Raw genomic sequence first — 24,428 nt, forward strand, 5'->3', positions numbered from 1 at the left:
GGGAAGGAGGAAAGAAGGGAGGGAGGGAGGAAGGAAAGGAAGAAGGACGGAGGGAAGGAAGGAGGGAAGGAAGGAAGGAAGGAAGGAAGGAAAGAAGGAAGGAAGGAAGGAAGGAAAGAAGGGAGAGAGGGAGGAAGGAAGGAAGGAAAGGAGGAAGCAAATAAGCATTTATTAAGCCCTTGATATGTGCCAGACAGTGCACTGAGTACTTTACAAGTATTATCTCATTTCATCCTCAGAATAACACTCTAAGATAGATGCTGTTATCCCCGTTTTACAGTTGAGAAAATTGAGGCAAACAAAGGTTAAGTGACTTGGCTAGGGTCACACAGCTAGCAGTTTTCTAAGACTGGCTTTGAAGTCAGGTCTTCCTGACTCCAGGCTCAGCACTCCAATGAAGTTTGAGAAAGGGCAGGAGTAAAGTCAGTGTGATGGAGCAGGTACAAGAAGACCTTGGTTCAAGTTTGGCTTTGTATACATCCTGGCTGTGCAAGTCACTTAACTTTTCAGTGCCTCAGGCGATTCTCTAAGACAATACCAAATAAAGGGTAATTTACCTTGGCTCTGAGGGTTTCCTCTCTGGCACTTGCTTACACCAATGAAATCTCAGGTCTTGACCCCCCAACACAGAGGAAGCAGGAGATCATGGTAGTCTATGATTAGCACCTACTCCTTTATTTTGTATTTAAAATCCACTACACATTCTTTCCCACCTATAATACATGCTGGCTGTGTGAAAGGGCAAGCTATTTAACCTCTCAGCCACTCTGTATGTAAGGTGTTGAGGAGGTGCTGACTTTATTAGTAAAGGGGGTTTGCTTCTCTGGGAGGCCCCTCTATCGGTGAGAATGCAGAAAAATGCACCCTACCCTACCCTACACAGCTGCACAATTCAGAATCGTATATACAGGGACAAGAAGGACGCAGTTCTGACAAAACAAGTGATCTGGACACTTTATGACAGGGGTCTTTAACCTTTGAATGAGAGATGGGAGGCATCCACGCGCCAGCCACTTTCTTGGAGATTTCAGGGATAGAAGGTGGAGGTCACTATTTTCACTGACCTCTAACTGAAATCTAGCATTCCCTCCTTTAGAATGTAAGTAACCATTATTCAGTGCAGGGTCTGTAGGCTTCCCCAGGCTCTCAGAGGGGTCCGGCAACACACACACACACACACACACACACACACACACACACACTCTCTCTCTCTCTCTCTCATTAAGAATTTCCATTTTATGGGCATTGCATCTCCTCATTACTTTCTTTGGGTTTAAAAATATTATCCGTGTACTATTTCCTCACCATAGCCTGGCTACAAGCCATTGAGTTGGCATGGGCAATGCCACTGTTTATAGCATGTGTTATGCCATCTGCACTTACCAGAGCTCTGGTGCTCTCATTTTCTTCCACAGTTATCACTGCTCCCAGCCAGCATCAGTGAAGTTCAAAATCGGGTGATAGAAGAGGTTCATAGCCTGAATTTTGTAAAGGACAACAGTGCAAATTTCATTGAAAGGAAGCTGAGCTTTGAAAAGAAGAAACCTGTACCCACTCTGGTGAGTTTGGTATGGCCAGTCATGATGACTGTTGACAGGACTTCCCAGCATTCACAGACTTCCCAGAAGCACAAAGCTTTATGTATGTTCCTATATACGTTTTCATGCTGTCTGCCCCCTTAGATAGTAAGTTCCTTGAGGCCAGGGACTGTCTTTTGCCTTTTTTGTGGCCCTAGCATTAGCACAATGCCTTACACATAGTAGGAGCTTAATAAATTCTGTGGAATCTTAGGGCTGGAAGGGGCCTCAGAAATCATGTCTCTCCACCACTCTCTACCTTCCCCCAACCCACCTCCAGGCAGAACCACACTTATATCCTCTCAAGAAAATGATGGCTAACATCTTTTCCCAGATCTCCAAGAAGATTTACAGAATGAAAATTACAGAGTCGTAAGGTATCTCAGAGACCATCTAATACAAGCTATACCTGAACAAAGACTCCCCCTCTATTATGTATGATAAGTAGTTATCCATCCTTGGCTTGAAGATCTCCAGTGATGGGGTTCCCATTCAATCATGAAGTATTTTTTTTTTCAATTTTTATCTATATGTTTTGTTTCCTTATCACTTTTTGCCCCAAATATATCATTCATGCTTTCTGCCCCACATGCAATCTCATATAACAAAGAATAGAAACAAAAGGGGGGTGGGTGGAAAGCAATTTAGCAAAACTAAATAACACATGATCAACCTAGCCTGACAGTATGGTCCCTCACTTACAAAGGAGGGAGAGAAGCATGCAATTTTTTTTATAATGCTTTATTAATGTGTTCCAAAAATACTGCTTTCACTTTCAAATGACTCTCCCCATCTCAAGCAATGGAACTTTCCTTTGCAACAGCAAAGTATGGAGTAGTAAAATAATGGCCATGCCTGACAATGTACATCTCAGACCTATAGACCCATGATAGACTTGAAGTCCAGCATTTCCTGGATGAGACATGGAAAGCATCTGCCCACTATCCATTTTCTTGTTTTTCCACAAAAATCCAATTCTTGACTCCCTTCTCCCCAGTCAGAGATGCCCCGTCAGACAGAGAGCCACCGCTCCCAGCTTCTAGCATCCTACAGCCTGGAGGTTCTCTACCAAGCCAAGCGCAGGTGTAATGCCACCCAGGAACATGACATCGACCTTCTGGAAGGGGACCTGGTGGCTGCCATGGAGCAGAAGGATCCCTTGGGCAGCACAAGCAGGTGGCTGGTTGACACCGGGAGTGAGTATCATGCAGGAGAGAACCCCCCACAAAGGACAGTGGGAAAAGAATTAAGTTGCCCGTCCTACCTCTGATGCTTACTCTCTGTGTGACCTTGGGCAAGTCACCTAAGCTGTGCAGGCCTCAGTTTCCTCATTTGTGAAATGGGGAGATTGAACTAGATGGCTCCTGAGGTCCTGTCCCAGTTCTTGATCTATGATTCTTTAAAACTGAGGTCTTCCCCTCTCAGGGAATACTTTTGGGGAAGGAGGAGCCCTTTCTTTCAAAATGCCCATGTTTCTTCTTTTTCCTTTCTGTACAGTTGCAAAAGGCTATGTCTACTCTTCCTTCCTGAAGCCCTACAACCCAGCCAAGGTGCAGCAGGCAGACGGGGAGCCCAGGTTCTGTGAGGGGGACTTTGATAACATCAGCCTTTTTGTCTCTTCATGGCCTGCCAGCCACAGCATCACACGAACCCGGGAAGAGAGTGCTAGTGACAGCGGCTCCTCTCTCAACAGCGTATGCGGAAAACCTGAAGGGGATGGGGCCGACACTGATTCTATTCAGGATGGGGATGAGCAGGTGAGAATTTGTCCCTTTAAACCACCAGCAGGCTGTTGGGAATATGAAAGCTGTTGCCTCCCATTGACCTGCTACAATCCATCCAAGGTGACATGGCCTTCCGGAAGGAAGGAAGGAAGGAAGGAAGGAAGGAAGGAAGGAAGGAAGGAAGGAAGGAAGGAAGGAAGGAAGGAAGGAAGTGCTAGGTACTTTACAAATATTATCTCACTTTATCCTCACAACAGCCTGTGAGATAGATGCTGTTAGTATCCTCTTTCTTCAGTTGGGCAAACAGGTTAAGTGACTTGTGCAGAGTCGCACAACTCATAACTGTCTGAGGCTGGATTTGAACTTAGGTCTTCCTGAGCTGTAGTCAAGAACTTTTCTAGGATTTAGTCATCTTCCATTTCTTTTCATCTTCTTTACTTTGAATGATGATGAGAAAGCTTTTTTTTTAAGGTACCACTTATCCTGTCCTCTCCCCCCAACACAAGCAGCCAAGTTTTGAACAGATTGCCACCAGAACCTAGGGAATACAATTTAATTCCCATAAGAACAATGTCTTCGTTAATGTCACTGGCAGCAAGCAGCCTTCAATTTCTTACAGTATTCTGCCTACTGTAAAAATGAAACTCCCTGACGAAAGTGCCAAGAGACTGTGGTCTAAGCCCCCATACAAAAGAACAAGTTAGATTTCAGGTTGTGATATTCTACCGTGTTTCCCCGATAATAAGACACTGTCTTATTAAATTTTTTGGACAGAAAAACACCAGAGGGCTTATTTTCAGGGGAGGGCTTATTTTAATGAACATTGACAGCAATTTTAGTAAACAGGTAAATGTGAACAAAAAAATGTACCTTTATTCAATAATGAATTCAATAAAGAACAGGATGACGCGCTCACTGCTGCAGCTCTGATTGGATGCAGCTTGGAGCGCTGCGTGCGTTTCACCCGGCGGGGAGGGACGGTGCATACAGAGGGTACCGTAATGTAGCGTGTAGCGCAGGGGATCACCTTCACTACAGTAGCAATCTCAATAGGGCTAATTTTCGGGGGAGGGCTTATTTTAGAGGAATCTTACACAGTAAGGGGAGGGCTTATTTTCGGGATAGGTCTTATTATCAGGGAAACACGGTATTACCTCTAGGCAAAAAATGGAATGCTAGACAGATGTCCAGATTATGGACTATAAACTAAAACAGATCTGGAAGAAACCTGAGACATCATCCTGTCTGATACAGTCCTTCTCCACCACAGAAATCATTCTTGATCGGTCAATAATCAGATGAACTCTGAAGTACAGAGAGCTTAAAGTCACAGCTAGCAAATCTTATCTGTCTCTCTGCTCTGTGCTGAGCCTGTACCACATGACCTGGTCTGGTTATTGATCAAGGATGATTTTTTCTTTTTCTTTTTTTTTATTAAGCAATCGGGGTTAAGTAACTTGCTCAAGGTTACATGGCCAGTTATTTCTGGGTGTGGTGCTAAGTATCTGAGCCCGGATTTGATCCGCAAGTCATCCCGACACTGGAGCCGGTGCTCTTACTCTCTGTGCTACCTGGCTGCCCCAAGGATGATTTTTCAATTAAGAAAAATAAATTTACTTTTATTCTACCTTCCCCTATTGAAAAAAATCAAAGAAAAAACCAAAAATCCTTGTTTTACATATGATATATAAACACATATTCTATATGTATGTCTATATAACATAAATGTTACATATACACAGTAAATGGAAGTTAACCTTAGAGGAAAGAGATAAATATGCATAGCCAGGCAGAACGAATTCCCTCATTGACCAGTTCCAAAAAAATATGTCTTATTCTGCACCTTGAATCCATCAGCCCTCTGTCAGCATGCTTTATCAAGAGTCATATGGAACCATTGGTTGGTCATTGCATTGATCAGAGTTCTTAAATCTTCTCAGGTTTGATCAAGCCTGCTTCTTTTTTTTTTTGGAGGAAAATTGGGTTTAAGTAACTTGCCCGAGGTCACACAGCTAGGTTTTTTGTTTGTGTGTGTTAAGTGTCTGAGGCCATATCCGAACTCAGGTCCTCCTGACTCCATGGTCAGCACTCTACTCACTGCACCACCTAGCAGCTCCTCAAGCCTGCTTCTTACTCAGCCTGGCTGATTAAAATGCATGGTCTTTAACTTATTGTCTTTTACACCCTCTTTTGCTTTCTTACTTTTGGTCAGAGATACTGGAAGGCAGTGTCAAATTATGGAGTAAGCTTATTTTACAGCTATTAAAAGGTGAGGCACATATTCCTGAGATAATATGCAACTACACATTCCCTTGAGTCTACAGTACAATTCCAGAAGTGACCATGGAGGGGTCAGTGTTCATTCTATGGAGCATCTGTTAAAGCTAGACAGAGATCTGGTTCTGGATGGAACCCCCAGGTCAAAGAGTATGTCCAAATACTTAGATGTTGAGATCTTTGGGGCAATGAAAATAGTTCCCTACTGAGTAGTCTTGCCAATATCACAAAGTTTTTCTCCTTTGGTCACAACATGAAATGCATGGTTTACCATTAACAAATAGATAGCCTAGATTTCAGATTCTGAAGGTGAATAAAACAATACCAACCACAACTACAATACCTAGCATTTATATGGCCCTTCACAGTTTGTAAAGCACTTTCCATATATTTTTTTCATTTAATCCTAACAACTCTTTGAAGTAAGAAAGAACTATTATTCACCTCATTTTACAGGTGAGGAAAGTAAGTTTAAGAGAGCTTAAGAGATTTTTCCGAGGCTCAGATAGCTAGTAAATGTCGGAGAAAGGATTTGAACTCAGGTTTTCTTGACTCCAAGTCTAGAACTCCTGCCCCTGTGCCTACCACCTAGCTAGATTAACTGCAGCATCACATTGATTCATTCAAAATTATTTAATGACCATGATAGTCATCGATAGCAATTAGCTAGCACTTGAAGGCTTATAGCATGCATTAACCTGTTGTCTCATTTGAATCCCATAGCAACCCTGTGTGGTAGGTGATAGGATTATTTTGATTTTGCAGATGGGATAACTGAAGCTGATAGAGGCTAAGTAAGTTGTCCAGACAAATAGTTAGTATCTTATACAAGATTTGAACTTGGGTCTTCCTGACTCCAAGTCCAGTGTTCTGTCCAGTGTACCGCTTAGCTGTAACATTTCATTATTGCTACTTTTCAATTGTTTCAGTTGTGTCCAACTCTTTGTGATTCCACTTGGGGTTTTCTTGGTAAAGATATTGCAGTGGTTTGCCAGCTCACTTTACAGATGAAGAAACTGAGACAAACAGGGTTAATTGACTTGCCCAGGGTGCCAAAGTTAGTAAGGGTCTGAGACCAGATTTGAAGTCACGAAGATGAGTCTTCCTGACTCTAGGCCTGGCACTCTATCCGTTAAGCCACCTAGCTGCCCCCAATTGTAACATTTAAAAAATGCTTACTGAGCATCACCTTCACAGAGGACTAGCTGTAGTATATATGTGAAACTAGGCTCTTGAAGGTCATACCATTGGTGGGCAACCTCTGACAAGCTCCAATTATAGTTCTGGCAACAGACTACATTTGCTTAGCCCAGCTAAGTATGGAGAGGCTCATTTAACTATAGGCTGAACACTCAACAAGGATAAATTATTTTGCTTTTTTTTTGGAGGGGAGAAAGAAGGGAATTTGGGGTTGTGACTTGCCCAAGGTCACACGGCCAGTAAGTGTTAAGTGTCTAAGGCCAGATTTGAATTCAGGTCCTCCTGACTCCAGGGCCGGTGCTCTATTCACTGCACCACCTAGCCACCCCAGATACATTCTTTTTCTACACAACCCATGCAGTGAAGAAAAATATATGATGAATCTCAGTCCTGTGTGATCCTTTTCCTCTTCTGAAGGGACTAATACTAACTTAGCTATTGGTTCTTTCGAGGTAGTGTGGTGTAGGTGAGAGAAACTAGCCTTGAACCAGGAATATCTGGGTCCAAATCCTATTCCATATAAATGCTGCCTCCATGACCCAAAGGCAAGAGGCATAACTTCTCAATGTTCTAAGAGATTCCCTAAGACTATAAATTGCAGAGAAGGCATTGACTTGTTTTGGCAGGAGTTTTCTCATCAGAGTGTTTTCCACACCAATGAAATAATAGAACTAGTTTCTATCCCTATTGGTATTTTGTTCAGTCAAATCAGCAAATATTTATTATTTGAAGGTGTTAAGTGCTAGGAAAAGCAAGAAAGACAAAAGCTACACACACACACATACACACATATATGTATATATACACACAAATACATACATCTATGTATATGGGGGAGAGGCAGAGAGAGAGGAGAGATTCAGAGACAGATATAAGAGAGACAGAGAGTATAAATGAAAGGAAACCTCAGAGGGAAGAGATTAAATTGTTTGGTGGCCAACAAACAGGCATATTACTGGAGGAACTGAATTGTATCGGTCTTGACACTCTTTTTATAAAGGAAACTACAATACCAAAGAAAGTCACAGTTAAATGGAAGTGTAGCCCACAGTTTCTCCATAGAGAGTAAAAAAAAAGAGGAGGTGGTAGAATTGGTTTGGTCATGCATTCCAAGAAATAAAGAAACATAATTTCATGGGACATTTGTTCACCTTATATTTCGTTGCTCATGATAACTATTTGCAAAACTATCACCATGAAAATGATCATAGCCTATGTATACATCCACATTTATTTAAGAGGATGAGGAGGTAGGAAAATTCCATAGAGAAACTTAAAAAAAAATCTTCAAATTAAATCCATTCAGTGACTTTAATGCAATGGCAGCTATAGAGGAAGATGGGGGATGGGGTAGGGGATGGACTGGAACATATAGCTCAAGAATAAAAAATGAGAGTTCAAAATCTAGAAAAGCCTCAATCTATGCTTCATAAATGGGCAGTTAGGTGGTACAGTGGATAGAGTAAAGGGCCTAGAGTTAGGAAGACCTGAGTTCAAATCTGGCCTCAGACACTAGCTGTATGACCCTGGGCAAGTCACTTAATTATGTTTGCCTCAGTTTCCTCATCTATAAAAGGAAATGGAAAACCATTCCAATATCTTTGTCAAGAAAATCCTAAATGGGGTCATGAAGAGTCGGAAATAACTGAAACAACAGCAAAATGTATCATGAATACATTATTTGTTAAAAGATTTGGGAGACGGGGCAGCCAGGTAGCACAGCGAGTAAGAGCACCGGCTCCAGTGTTGAGATAACCTGGATCAAATCCCGGGCTCAGACACTCAGCACCCACCCAGAAACACCTGGCCATGTAACCTTGAGCAAGTTACTTAACCCCGATTGCTTTAGAAAAAGAATTTGGGAGATATCTAGACTTAGGGAGCAGAGATAACAAAACAAAAAATGAAATTGCTTATACTCTAATTGACAAGAACTGATTCCACTAGACCGCAAGCTCCTTGAGAACAAGGACTACTTTTTACCTTTCTTTCTATCACTAACGCTTACAATTATGCCTGGCACACAGTATAATTATGCTTAATAAATGCTTAATGACTTGACAGATTAACTCATTATTAATGAGGGAACCATTCTCAGATTCTAGGAGATTACCTCGCTGCCACTGATAAATTCGAGATGTCTGACTCAGATTAACTACATGCTTAGGAAACAGGGATCAGCGGATGTGATTGTTGAATCACTAACTGACAGTGAAATTTTAAGATTGTGCAAAATAGAAAAGGTTCCTCAAGACTGAAGAAAGATAAATGTTTTCCTCGTAGACTAGAAAAGGAAGAGAATAGAGTCTAAGAACTACAGGCCAATGAGCTGAACTTTGATTCCTGCAAAAATAACAGAATGGATCATAAAATGTATGGATAATGGATATCTGTAAAAGGAAGCAGCAATGAGAAAGAGGTAGAATGGCTTTATAAATTTCAGATCATGTTTGTTATTGTTGTTTCAGTCATGTCCAACTCTTCATGACCCCATTTGGAGCTTTTATTTGGAGGGTTAAGTGACTTGACTAGAGTCACATAGGTATTAAGTATCTCAGGCCAGATCTGAACTCAGGTCTTTCTGATTGTAGGCCCAGCACTTTATCCACTGAGCCATACATCATGTTAGACTAATTTTATTTCCTGCTGCCCATACAGCATGTTAGATTAATTTTATTTCCTTTTTTTTGATAGAATTAAAAAATTACTATGTTAAGGGAATGTCATCAATATAGTTTACCTTGATTTTTATAATGATTTTCATGAGGTATTTCATAGTATTCTTGTGGATAATCTAGTTAGATAAATTAGCAACTAGCTGAATGGCCAAACTCAAAGAGGCTATGGTATATGAAGATGGGTTGAAGGAAATTGGGATGCTTAGCCTAGAGAAGAGGACTTGTATATCCAGGGTGTACAAGAGAGTTGTCTTTGAATATGTGAAGGGCTGCCATATGCAGAAAGGACTAGACTTGCTCTGTTTGGATTCAGAGGACAGAATCATAAGAAATGGGTGGAAAGAGCAAAAGAGATCAATTTAGATTTGGTGTCCTAACACCTAGAGCCATTTATATGGACCTTTACAATTTCCAAAGGCTGCTTGTTATAAGGACCCTAGGAAAGAGGGAATACACATGTTATTCTCCCCATTTGAAAAATAGGAAGCTTGAGTAACACAGCTGATAAGTGTCAGAATTGGGAGTCCAGTTCAGTTACATGCTCCTTTCACAATGTCTCCCTGGCTCACTGGATCTGCTAATGACATAATGAAAAATGCTGTTCAAATGTCCTTCCCACCTAACCTTCTACCTCCACCATGACACAGACAAATGAGTTTTCATATCAAAGCATCCTTGTCTCAGGAACAGAACCGAGCTAACTGACCACATGTGTGAATAATTACCACTATTCCCAGGCCCAGGGAGGTACACAAACACCCACCAGTAAGATGGAAGGACAGAACATGAGATGTTGGGAAGAGGAGGTCAGCAAAAATGGAAGATTCCCTCTCGCAAAGCCACAGGGCTTCATTCTATTCTAGGTTTCTTCAATTCAGCGGTAACAAACAGTATATGTTAAGGACCATGTCCTAGGTGCTGGAAATACAAAGATGGAAATGAATCAGTTGCTGCTAGAGCTTACTTTTTTTTGCTTTTTTTTTTTGGAGGGGGGGAGGGTAGGGCAACTGGGGTTGTGACTTGCCCAAGGTGACATGGCTAGTTTTGTGTTAAGTGTCTGAGGCCAGATTTGAACTCAGGTCCTCTTGACTCCAGGGCCAGTGCTCTATTCACTGCACCACCTAGCTTCCCCATCTTCCATTCATTTCTACCAGTTCCATCTGCTGGGACCAAGCAGAACAAGTCCCATCATGTGTCAGCTCTCCAAAAACTTGAAGTCAGCTATAAAATTTTCCTTAAGTCTTCTCTTCCCTGGGTCCCATTTCCTTCGACTGATTGTCATCTGGCAGAAGTTTGAGGCCACACTCACCATCCTTCCTGCCCTTATCTGGTTGCTCTCCAGTGTCAATGTTCTTCCTAAATGTGACCTCTAGAATTGAACACAAAACTCCAAATATAATTTGACCAGAAAAGAGTGCAGAGGGAGTATCATCTCCTTAGTCCTGAGTATGACATCTCACCAAATCCAGTGTAATATTGTGTTGCCATATCTTATGGTGACCAAGTCACTGTTGATACATACTGAATTTAAAGCTCACTAAAACTCCATGATTCTTTTCAGATGCATCTATCTTAGACTTCTGAACTTGATTTTTTTAAACACAAATAGAAGTACTTATCATGATTAAGTTCCATCTTGTCCAAATTGGTCCAATGTTCCATCCTGTCAAGATATTTTTTAATCTTGATCATAATTCTGCATGCTAGCTATCTCTCTTAACTTTGTGTCATCTATCAATCAGATAAGCATTCCTTCCATTTCCCTAATCTGGTCACTTTTTTTTTTAAAGCAATTGGGGTTAAGTAACTTGCTCAAGGTTACAGGGCCAGGTGTTTCTGAGTGGGTGCTAAGTGTCTGAGCCCGGGATTCGATCTCCAGGTCATCCCGACACTGGAGCCGATGCTCTTACTCACTGAGCCACCTGGCCACCCCTAAGCAATTGGGATTAAGTAACTTGCTCAAGGTTACAGAGCCAGGTGTTTCTGGGTGGGTGCTAAGTGTCTGAGCCCGGGATTCGATCTCCGGGTCTTCTCAACATTGGAGCCGGTGCTCTTACTCACTGTGCTACCTGGCCACCCCTATTCACTTTTAAATATGCTATATAGCAAAGGGTAAGTTCAGAATTCTGTGATACTAAACTGGTGACACCCTTCCAGGTTGACACTGAATAATTAATGAATAGTTTTTGGATCCAGGTATGCAACCAATTGCTTGCTTGCTTAGTTTATTTCTATATTTTCTGTAAGAATAGTGTGAGAAATTTGTCAAGTGTTTTGTTAAAACCTAGGTAAATTATAGTAGATATCCTTGATTTTCCAGTCTGGTGACCCTGTCAAAAAGATGAGGTGAGTGTGGCATGATGAGCTTTTATGAAGTCATGCCGGTTCTTTGTGATCAGCTTTCCTTTCTAGATAGTCACTAACCATCCCTTCAATAATATGTTCTGGAATTTTGTCAAGAATCAAAATCAGATCACTGGCTTATGATATGTCAACTCTATTCTCTTCCTCTTATTGAAAATCAGGACATTTGCCCTTCTGCACTCCTGTAGCATCTCTCTCATTTTTCATGATCTTTCAAAGATCACTGACCCAGGCTCAGCAAACACAATTGTCAATTCTCTCAATATATAAGGATATGATTTATCTGAGCTTGGAACTCGAATTCATCAAAAGGAATTATTTTCTTTTTATGTCCTCACTTATCCTGGATATCAACTTGCTATTATTATTTTTAAAATTTTTACCTTTTCTAGTCCAAAGAAACAACTCCATTGAGGACAAAAAGGGGAGTTACCTAAGGAGGATGATGGGGATACACAGCAAACTAATCCATCAACATAGATTTTTGAAAGATGTGTAGAGAAGATGGAAGTCAGGTCATGCAACAGGGATAAATATAAAAGCTTGATGAAGTCCTGGAAGACTCATATCAGGAGTATTAAACCTCAGAATGAACTAAGACTGGCAAAGAAAATAAAAGACAACCCCAAATAATTTTTAAAGTTACATTGGGAAGAGATAAAAAAAAACTAGAAGGAAAAGGACCTATAACTACAAAAATGTTAATAGCAGCTCTTTTCTGGGGACAAAGAATTAGAAATTGAAGGGATGCTGTGGGGAATGGCTGAACAAGTTGTAGTATGTGATTATGATGAATACTATGGTAGTATAAGAAATGATGAGCAGGCTGACTTCAGAACAACCTGGAAAGACTTATATTAGCTGATGCAAAGTGAAATATACCATATACAAAGTAACAGCAATATTGTAACATCATCAACTGTGAATGACTTAGCTACTCTCAGCAATACAAGGATCTAAGACAACCCTGAAGGACCTTTGATGAAAGATGCTATCTAGCTATCCCCTGAGGAAGAAGTATAAGTGTCTAAGTAGAGATTGCAGCATACTTTTAAAATTTTCCTTATTTTTCTTGAGTTCTTTTTTTGTCTATGTTTTCTTTCACAACATGACTCTTATGGATATGTTTTGCATGACTACACATGTACAACCTATATCGAATTATTTGCCTTCTTAATGAAGGGGGTGGGGGAGCAAGGGAGGGAGAAAATTTGGAACTCAAAGATTTTAAAATGAATGTTAAAAATAGCTTTTATATGTAACTGGGGGGAAAACAAAATACCAAATTTAAACAAAAGTTTCATTGGGGAAAGGAAGAGGATAAGAGAAGGGATGAGATCATTGCTCAAAGTGCATGGGATGTTATTTCTGACATCAGGGGAAAGGCAAAGCCCCTCAAGCCTTACCGAATTGCTTGTTTTGAACTATGGCTTCTGAGTTCATCCTCTGTTAAGCCCACAATTTATTTTTTTAAAGAAAATCTAGGTTGGACTGTGAGCTCCTTGTGTATCCACCTTTGTCTCTATAAGCAAATCCTCTTTTCTTTCCCACTGGAGCAGTTTTTCTTTGTGTCTTCAGAGCTTCTCCTGGGTTGTCTTGCCTTGTAGATTTTAGCTTATGGGATCTTACCATGGTTTCCTTTGTACCCCTTGATGTTTGTTCTCCCCAAATCTAGGATGCATGCTTGGCTTTAATTTCCTTATCACAAATTGCAAGATAAAATGATCTCCCCCCCCCAAGAATCTCATCATTATCATCCAATAATCAGTTCCTCCTTAGTGGTTAGAATTATTGAGAAAAGAATATCTCCTTTTTGGTACGCCTACCTTTTGAATTATGAAATGCTGAGTAAAACAAGTCAAGAATGGATTAGCGACTCTGCTTTTAGGTGTAGGGGAAAATGAGGGGAGGGGAAACACTGAGACAGAGAGAGTGCGAGGGAACAGAGCAGATATCCAGAACATTCCATAATATTCCATCCACATATCCAGAAGTTCAGCCATGTAGAGCTGCTGATGGAAGACAAAAAGTGTTATCTGCTCTAGTGACTTCAACAAACATTTATTAAGCACCTGCAATATAGTGGACACTGGGCTAAGCACCAGGGATACAAAAACAGGCAGAAATTGTCCCTGGGCTCTAGGAGCTCATAGTCTAATGCGGGAGAGAGCCTGAAAACAACTAAGGATAAGCAAAATACATCCAGAATAAATTGGAGCTCATCGACAGAGGGAAGGGAGGGGGCCAGGGACAAATTGTTATCAGAGGAGATTGTCTTTGATACCAGAAGACACTTAGTAATGCAACTCCCAATCCACAACAACTATATATAATGTATCATGTTCTTTGGTGTTTATGCAAGTTTCATTTCATATCCTAGTCTTCAAACAGGAGGCACTTGATAAGTGTTACTGACAGACTGATTGCTTGGATTTTTTAGAAAGTAAGTGTTTGTTAGAGTGTAATCAGTCTTTCCTTGATATGGAGACTGGATGTCACCTATGTAGCTCAAATTATCAAGTTATAGCTAGCATTCACAGAATAGTGCTTTAAGATATGCAAAACAAGTATCATCTCATTATAGCCTCACAAGAACCCTTAAACATAGGTGTTATTATTAGCCCTATTTTATAGATGGGGAAACTGAGGCTGTAAGACAAATAAACACAGCACACAGGATGGCTGCTAGCACAGGTCCACTCTTGGTCTGGTCAGACAGGAAAGACACTAAGAAGGGGTTAATAATCTTACTTTGTTCTAGTCTAGTTTCTCAGAAGAGATTGCTGATGATGGGAGCATAAACTCCTTCAGCATTCCCTAATCACCCTTCTCACAGAGGTTGGTGAGAAGGGGGGGCAACTATCCCTTAGTCTTGATGGGGTCAGTTGAGGCAGGCACAGCTTGTGCATCCTCTAAATTCCTCAATGGGGGCTAGTTGAAGCAAACACAGATTCGCGCAAGTCTTGATGGGGGTTGATCAAGGCACACACAGCATTCGTGCATTCAGCCCTAAGGTTCCCCATTCACTGCCTAATGACCACCTATTTTATAGGGGCAACAGACAAAGAAGGCATATTGCCATCAATAGCCTCACAAGTTTACATCACCCCATCAGTGTATCTCACTATGCAGTCACAGTAGATGTTTATATTATTGATCATTATATAATATTGGACAAGCATGGTGGAGATGTTTTGAACCATCATCGTGACAACTCATATCTAATACCTGGAAACAAGAGATTGTTGTGGCTATGGATCCTGGGAAACTGAACTCTAAGAAATAATTACAAAAATCCACTTTATACAGACTAAAATCCACCATACTTACACTAAAAAGTCACTTTAATTACAGAGGCACAGAGCAATTGAGTGGTTTTCTCAGGGTCACACAGCTTGTGGGTGTCTGCAGTACGATTCAAACCCAGGTCTTCCTCACTTCAGATCATATGCTCTATCAACTGCTTTACCAACTTAGCTGCCTGTTCTTTCTTGGAGTCTGGGTAGAAGGACTTCTGATAGAAATTTGTCTTGTAAGTGGTTTTTTTTTTTGTTTCATCTTTAGCAAAAAAATAAATAAAATGACAAACTGAACATGTAAAATGAGCTCTGAAAAGATACAATAGTCATTGTTGGAGGGGCTGTGGTAATTACTTTATTTGAGCTGTGAAAAGTCCCAGCTATGCTGGATATCAATTTGGAACTAAATGAGAAAAATGACTGTCCATCCACTTTGAATAAGTGATCCAACTCTTGAGAATATACCCAAAGAAAAGTCAAAGACAGAAGCAAAGATGTAGTAGCAACCACACCAGCTAGCACAGGTTCTTTGATCTTTTTTTAAAGGAAAGACAGCTTTAGAGGGGTTAATGACCTTACTTTGATTAATAGATAGATAAATACAAATAAGTAGAAAAAAGTGAATATCCTAGAAAGAATCCAATAGACTGGGTTCCAACAGTCTAAACAGAGTAATAGATACCTACCGTGTTTCCCCGATAATAAGACCTATCCCGAAAATAAGCCCTCCCCTTACTGTGTAAGATTCCTCTAAAATAAGCCCTCTCCCGAAAATAAGCCCTATTGAGATTGTTACTGTAGTGAAGGTGATCGATCCCCTGCGCTACATGCTACATTACGGTACCCTCTGTATGCACTGTTCCCCCCCCCCCGGGTGAAACGCACGCCGCGCTCCAAGCTGCATCCAATCAGAGCTGCAGCAGTGAGTGCGTCATCCTGTTCTTCCCCAGTGATTTGCTTGCTGGCGCCATTGAGAGCAGTGCCACGGAGGAGAGCTGAGGCAGGACAACATAAGCCCTCCCCTGAAAATAAGCCCTCTGGTGTTTTTCTTTCCAAAAAAATTAATAAGACAGTGTCTTATTATCGGGGAAACACGGTAATTACCAAACCAGGGAGCACTAGCATCTGGGTTCAGGCACAGCCCCCGGGGGGCAAGGATGGGGAGTGGCTCCTTAACAACAGCTACAGAGTCTTGTCTGACCAAATCACAAAGATACATTCTTCCCATGAATAGGCTCCAAAGTAAAATACCTCCCAGTATATATAGTTGTCAACTAAAAGATTGAGAACCAGAAGGCATCAAAACCCATGTGACTCAGTGCTGAATTGGCCCAGTGCCAAAAGGTGTGAAAGCCTTCCTGTAAGCAAGCCTCCCTATAAGAAAGCTTCCCCTTAGACAAGTTCCTTCCCCAAGGCAATATAAATCTCCCTGAACATATATATATATATATATATAGTTTTCACGTGTTGGGCTCTATGTGTCTCAGATGTGTCACAGTTGTGAACTGGGCCAGAGTTCAAAGCAGCAAGACATCCATGATTGAAATACCTGTGTGCCTTTAGACCTGAGAACACACATCATGTTCCAAGGGAAAAAGGAACACATGTGGTCACATAGGCCTATTAATGGATAGAAAAGATCTTTTTCCATTGACCCTAAAAAAGGTCCAGTTCCTGAGCTTGTAATGCAAGAAAAGTCAAAGTCAGAAGCAAAGGTCCTAGAACATACCAAAACATTAATGGCGGCACTCTGTGGTGGTAAAGAGCTAGAAACAGAATTAGGTGCCCTTTCATGGGGAAATAACTGAAGAACTGATGGTATATAACTGTAGTGAAATACTGTCATACAGTAAGAAATGACAAAAATGAGAACAGCAGAGGAATCTGGGAAGGTTCTGTATGAACTGATACATAGGAAAATAAGCAGATTAAAGGGAAGGTAAATACAATGACAAAGGTGTACATGTAAAGCATTCTAGAAGGAAGCCAAACTCTGAGCAACCAAAAAAATGAGTCAAGGTGCTAGAGAACAGAAGGCATTGTGGGAGGAGGGGATGGGGAGAGAGGGCTTTGTACACCTTAGCACCTAGGGGGTTGTTATAGTAATGGAATATAAAGATTCCCCTGTATTGGCTTGGTTTTCAAATTGATTGTGTTAAAACCCAGAGCTTGTTAATCCCACCTGGGGGATGGACTTGTTGATGTGAAAAGAAAGTCCTGAACTGGGAGGAGCTGGTGACGTAGATTTGGAGAGACAAGAGAGAGGCAGAAGAACTTTTTGGAAGCAGCACCTCTCATGGAGGCAGAGGGAGACTGAGAGAATTGCTGGGGGCCACTTTGAATTGCCCTGGACTTTTGAGACCTGCCCCCTGAGCTGCCAAGGACTGAGGAGACATGGCTGTTTTGCTGGTACTTTGTCTATCTGTTTTGATGTTGTTTTGCCAGATTTGTCCACTGGTGAAAGACAGTCTTTTTGTTGAAGAAGGTCTGGAACCTGGCTGTTGGCTAAGAGCTCCTGAGACTGTCCTGCAGACAGAGAGTGAATACTGTGTCCACTGGTGAAGGACAGTGCTGTTGTTGCAGGGGTCTGGGAACCTTTCTGTTGGTTCAGAGCTACTGAGACTGTCCTGCAGACAGAGAGTGAATACTGTCCACTGGTGAAGGACAGTGCTGTTGTTGCAGGGGTCTGGAGACTGTCCTGCAGACAGAGTGAATACTGTCCACTGGTGAAGGACAGTGCTGTTGTTGCAGGGGTCTGGGAACCTTTCTGTTGGTTCAGAAGCCCTGAAGAAGGATTTTCTTGTATGTTTACAGAAATCCTGGGAGAGGGTTTTGCTAATGTTTTCAGGGGTTCCAGGACTGTTCTACAGACAGAGGATGAATTAATGAAGGGACTGGCAATGTATCTTGTGGCCTTGCTAAGCCTTGTCTCCCCAGGAACTAAGATTGCTGAGAACTTGCCTCATGTCAAGATGAAGAAAAGACCTCCATTTGGGTATTAAGTGCTGTGCTTAAACTTGATGTAACTCTGGGGTAGATTCAATTGTGATCCAGGGGTGGGGAACTTTTGACCTTTTTGTGTTCTATGGTTGAACAAATGAATGTACTTTACTTATGTTTGGAAACTAATCTCCAATTGAGAAGAGGGGTTTTGTGATGGACTAAATGAAGGTACAGCCTAGGGGTGGAGTAGTAATTAGACCAGGGACTTTGTAATTGATTGAATGAGTGGAAGGTCCTGGGGTGGGGTAGTACTTGGAGATTATTTAATCACCCTTAGCAAATGCTGTATTTTGAATGATGTCATGTTTTGACCTTCTCTGTTCTTGGTTTGTCATTGAATAAAATGGAGAGCACCTATGCTGGTATTTTGAACCTTGGGAAGTTGCCTCTGCTTGGCATTATATTACAGGGGTGCAGTGGGTAAGAGCATTGGACTTGGAGTCAGGAGAACCTGAGTTCAAATGCTGCATCAGACATTTACCAGCTGTGTGACCCTGGGCAAGTCACTTAATCCTTTGTCTTGCCTCAGTTTTCTCAAAGGTAAAAAGGGGATCATGATAGCATTTTCTTCATAAGCTTGTTTTGAAGATCAAACGAGGTCATGTATAGTGCTTTACAAACCTTAAAGTGCTATATAAAAACTGGTGATTATTATTGTCAGATGAAGCTTCATTTATTGTTCCTTTGTCACTAAGAAAGTTCAATCTGGAAAAAGGAGGTGTTAAAATAAGTGATGTTATTTAAATGGCACCAGTAAAATTTATTTTTCAGAAAAGAGAGGGCAGTACCAAGCAGCATTGCTAAAGCTTAGAAAGTTTTCCCATTTTGCCTGTTTCACACATTTTGCTTTTCAAAATGTCTTTTTGTTTTCCTGTCTAGATATTCTACGCGGTTCATGCATTTCAAGCCCGGAGCGAACATGAGCTCAGCCTCCAGGAATACCAACGGGTTCACATTCTTCGATTTTGTGATCTGAGCGGTAATAAGGAATGGTGGCTAGCTGAAGCTGAAGGGCAGAAGGGATATGTGCCTGCCAACCACCTGGGCAAAATGACCTATGCTTGAAAAGACAGGCTTTTGGAGAATTGCTTTACTTTTCTATCAAATCAAGTGCTCGACTAACTACCTCCTACATATCTGACATGAAGTTACCTGGCCAGAAAGGTGCATCAAACACCAAAGAAATATTCCTCCGGTTACTAAGACTGGTGCCTTGTCAGTTCCTAAGGACATACTGGCAAGATTAACACATAGATGCATCTGGAGGCATATCTGCATTGAAGTAAATACTAAACCAAAATTTTATGCAAAAAATGTACCCACCAACTCTGTGTCCAACTTCTTCAGGAACTCCTTTTTTTTTAAACCAGATAGACTTTAGAGGAGTAATCTTAAGAAAGGAGTAGTATGTCCTATTATATTTTTGAAAGGCTGAATTTATATGAAGTACACTTTTCCCCAAACTGACTTATTTCTAGATTTCTAGCTATAAAGGTGCCTAGAGAGCATATAGTCCAATCTTTCTCATTTTACAGATGAGAACTGTAAGTAAGAACTGAGGCCCAGAGAAGTGAAGTAATTTGTTCAAGATCACAGGTATTGTTAATTCCAGATTTGAGACGTGGTCCACTGCACCACATTGTTCCACCCAAAACATATTTATCTCCTCAGGGTTATTGGTCATAGTCAGGAGATTAAAAAAAAATAATTAAGGTAAAATAGACCATCAACAGTCAATAAAACATCCTCAATGTAAAAGCTTTGTGGGAAAAGGTTGAAAAACTAAAACACTGCTGCTCATACAAAGCAAGTGTAGTCAACAGATGCTGGATGTCTTGTAAATTACCACACCTAGTGAAAAAGAACCAGTATTTACTCTAAATCCCTTTTTTCAGTATGTATATGTGTATAGTTGTATGTATACATATATACACATGCATATATTTGTTTTCAAAATAAAATACTATTAGGGCCCAACCTTTCATAATATTAACTTAGAGAAAGTAGTAGGTTTTTTTTTTTACTTGATTTAATTAAACTTTTTTCCTAATTACTTTGTAAAAACATTTTCATCATATTCTTTCCTATAAATATTTAGAAAACATGATGGCTTTAAATCTTTAAAATTAAAAACTGATGAAACCTCAGTTAAAAAACACTAGAGAATTTGGAAAAACGTAAATGAGAAAAAACAAAACAAAATTGGCATTATGTTAACTGACCTGAACAAAGCCTTAAATATCATTATTTGCCCATTTGTTCTTGTACACAGTTGGCTTTGAGGGTTGTTTTTACTGTAAACAAACATCCTTCATCATTGGATCTTATCTAGTACAGTGGAAAGAACTTTGGCCCTGGCGTCAGAGGAGGTCAGTTAAAACATTACCTCTCCTCCAGCTTACCTAATATGTATATGACTTTGGTGTAGTCACTTAACTTCCCTAGGCCTCAGTTTCCTCAAATGAAGAGGTTAGTCTAAATAGACTCAGGTCACTTCTAGCTCTAGGTCTATAATCATATGATAAATAGGTCTGTTCTTTGCGATTTCATCCCTATTTGATCAAGGTATTTCATAGAAGTACTAATGTAGGCTTTTGGAAAATAGATGATTTCAAAATCAATTTAAATCTGGCCACTTATGTGATGTTTTTATTTGACATACAATAAGAAGTTTCATCAGCACCAAAAATTTACTAACCTGAATATTAATCTTCAGGATTTGGATGATGCTAGCTCAAAAAATTTTAGTGAGATTCACTGGGACTACGAAATTTATTTTATCAACATACTTACATGTCTCAAGGATCTGTAATTTTGTCAACATGGGTCCTCATTCCATTGACCCAAGACAGACCTCTGAAAGCAGCTGTGATTGTAAAATTCATCTTCCTGCAACCAGCATAGCCGTGAGTCTTTTTGAGTTCAGTTACATCGGCCTTCAGATGACAAATACATCTTTCAAGCTTTGGACGACTTGCTCAAACTTGTGCTCTACGAGCATGGCCTTTGATAAGCCTGGGTCATTCATGACACAATAAGGCATCAGGGGCTGATTTTGGTTGAGGTGCAAATGTAAGGATTCACAAAGCAAAATGAAAAAAAAAAGTTCTTTTTCCAAGATTAGCTGCAATCACAGCTAATTATAATAAAAATCTTGGAATTTCTTGGTTGAATTGACCATCTCAATCTAATGTTTATATTCATACCATTTTAAAGGATTTATTGTCATAATATTTTGCTATTTACTTTAGGTCATTTGTACATTATACAATAGTGTCTATTTTTTAAAAATTGATATTAGGTACCAAAAAGAGATAATCTTCTTGAAGTGAAGGTAAGCTTTTGGAACTACCCCGTGGTTTAATAAATATGGTTTTGACTTTCAAGGGCATATAAATTCAGAAATGCCTTGAGAAAAAAAAGGTATGGTGAACATTTCAGCAACTGCCACTTCATTCTGATTTGGGGTACAGCATGGTGCTGTGGGGAAAATGCTGAACTTGGAGTCAGAAAATCTGAGTTCCAAATTCCAATTCTGACACTTAATAATTGTGTGACCTTGGGAAAATCACATAACCTCTTTGGGCCTCAGTTTCCTCATTTGTAAAAGGAGAGAATTGGACTCGATGGTATCTGGGGTCCCTTTGAGCTCCAGAGCTATGATACTATTATCCAAGCAAATCTTGAAGATATTCACCTATAAATGTGTAAATATGTGTATGTGTGTGTGTGTGTGTGTATATAAAAGTGTGTGTGTAAGTGTATGATTTGAGTTTCTTTATGTTCTCTCTCTTTAAAAATGAGTTGTAAATTTAAACCTACAAATGAATGAATTGCTATGTGAGGTACAGAATTTGTGCAATTGTCTGGAATAAGAAAATAGCTCTGCCTATTCACGTGGTCCAAGGATTGAAGCTTATTGCAGACCCTTGGAGGTCCCACAGGTGCAATATCCAAGTGACAGAGTATGGCTGATCAAGTACTTGAATGAAGCCATGGTCTTCACCATTTTTCACCATCCTCATCAGCACCTATATTGATTAAAGTGTCAATAGAACCATAGCATCCTAAGATTAGAGGTCATTTGGTTCAACTCTTACTTGAAGCATGAATACTTGACATAAACAAACAAAAAAAAAGACAAGTCTTTTCAAAATTCAGATTTCAATAGCTAACTAGTTTTAGCTGGATTTCAAAGAATATCTCAATTTTCTCTTCCTAGTCTTAAAGTCAACCAATCAACCAGCAAATAAGGCAGCTAGGTGGAGCCATAATGCATAGAATACTGGGTCTGGAGTCAGAAAGTCCTGAGTTCAACTTCAAGCTCGGACACTTACTAGTAGTGTAATTCTGGGCAAGTCACTTAACCTCTGCTTGCCTCAGTTTCCTCATCTGTAAAATGGGGATAAATGACCACCCACCTCCCAGGGTTGTTGTGATGGTCTGTCACAGTAGCTCACATTTTAATAAATTCCAGGCTTAGGGGGACAGAAAAACAAAATGGAAACAGTTCCTGCCATCAAAGAGATCACATTCAAATAGGGGAGACAATAGTCATCTATATAGTTATATAGAAAGTGCACATAAAACAGATGCAAGGTAAGAAGAGGTGATAGAAGGGAAAGAAAGGGCGGGTCCTTCTGCTTTTGATTTTAATCTATGCCAGTCATTGATTTGCTTGACTGATAAGGGAAGAAGATCCCTTGATGTTTTTAAGGTAAACAGATACTTCCAAATAAAGCTTAAAACTATAACTAAGGGGGGGGGGGGCAGGTAGCACAGCGAGTAAGAGCACCAGCTCCAGTGTTGGGATGACCTGGAGATCGAATCCCGGGCTCAGATACTCAGCACCACACCCAGAAATAACTGGCCGTGTAACCTTGAGCAAATTACTTAACCCCGATTGCTTAAAAAAAAAAAAACTATAACTAACAACATTTAGGAAAAGACATATAATCCTAATAGGAAGGTTTATGTTTCTTTCTTGATACTTTGTAGTAAACATCTCCTTTAAATGACTTCAACATTTGAGAAAGGATCCTCTAAAACTGATGTTACATAATTCTTTAACAAATAACAAATAAGCAAAAAAGTAATGTGACCCATTCAATATCAATATTTAGTGATTAATTTTAATGATTTAATTTAAATTCAATTTATATTAAATTTAATAATTTTACTTTAATTAAATTAATATTTAGTGATTATATTACAAATTAAAATTTGTAAAAAAAATGCCAATTAAAAGAGCACAAATGTCTCGAATTAAATTTCCACAACTAATATTCTTAACAAATGGAAATTATGCCTGTAATGCAAAAAAAAATTTTAATTCACTTGCTTGAATGAGGGTTAAATTCTGGGAATTTATAAAAGTTGCTGTTAAATGCTAGAAGTTTTTATTTTAAGGGTAACATTTTCCTGTGTTAAAGTATATATTTAAAGCAAGCTATGGCAAGATAAAGATTAATTTCTAAGGCAACAATGACCAGGAAACATTAAATTACTTAAAACTTCTTTGTTAAAATTATTCATGGATTGGTGACTGCTCTGCAGTATGCAAAAATCCAGTCCTGTATCCTCATAAGGTACAATTAGGTTTGTAGTAATTAATCCACCAAACATCTGTTAAGCATCTCCTATGTACTAGACACTGAGCTCAGCACTGAGGAATACAAAGGCAAAGACAAAACCCAAAGTTATACAATTACACATATGGGGAAATGGAACTCCTTTATTTTGGATCCCTTTTAAAAAACGTTAAATTTAGAACTCAAAATAATGAAATGCTGTGCAGGAAGCAGTGCATTCCTGCTGGTGTCTGGAATAAGCACATAGCTTTGATGCACTTAATAGGCTTTCTCTGTCTTATCTGTTCACTGGGTCCTAGGACTGATGCTTTTTGCTGACCATTGGAGAATAAAACCATGCCTGCATTCAAGGAGCTTACACTTTGCCAAATAACCGCAGATGAGATGATTCTATCTCAGGGACAAACCACCGTTTTCACTTTTATGTTGTCCTGTGACGCTACATCACTCATGGAAAAATACCACTTCATAAAGTGATTTTTCAGGATAATTCCTTCCAAATGATATGCTAGAAAGAAAGACCAAAAGACATATGGCTCACAAACATTCTAACTCAATTGATCTTAGGCTAGAGCCTTTTAGGAGTCAAAGTTTTGTTTCTGACAGTTCTCTACAACTCTTATTTTTCTTTTTTTTCCCTAAACGATCTATTGGTTGTTAACTGAAACAAAGGATGCATCCTCTAATGTAGGAAATATGTGTCGATTGTTAACCG

At 39.9% G+C, this 24,428-nt stretch overlaps 1 protein-coding gene across 1 annotated transcript in view; it reads left to right on the forward strand.

Moving 5' to 3' along the window:
* LOC138169322 (rho guanine nucleotide exchange factor 38-like) overlaps window positions 1-19,187 on the forward strand; it is a 60,709-nt gene extending 41,522 nt beyond the window's left edge. The window contains exons 5-8 of the mRNA XM_069098688.1: window positions 1,416-1,559; window positions 2,575-2,773; window positions 3,075-3,334; window positions 19,002-19,187. Coding sequence (XP_068954789.1) covers window positions 1,416-1,559; window positions 2,575-2,773; window positions 3,075-3,334; window positions 19,002-19,187 — 789 coding nt within the window. The remainder of the gene's footprint in view (window positions 1-1,415; window positions 1,560-2,574; window positions 2,774-3,074; window positions 3,335-19,001) is intronic.
* The last annotated feature ends 5,241 nt before the right edge of the window (window positions 19,188-24,428 follow it).

This window comes from Petaurus breviceps, unplaced genomic scaffold (assembly GCF_028583685.1).
Source record: "Petaurus breviceps papuanus isolate PSGF00001 unplaced genomic scaffold, PetGlider_PUasm1.0 126, whole genome shotgun sequence".
NCBI classification, from domain to species: domain Eukaryota; kingdom Metazoa; phylum Chordata; class Mammalia; order Diprotodontia; family Petauridae; genus Petaurus; species Petaurus breviceps.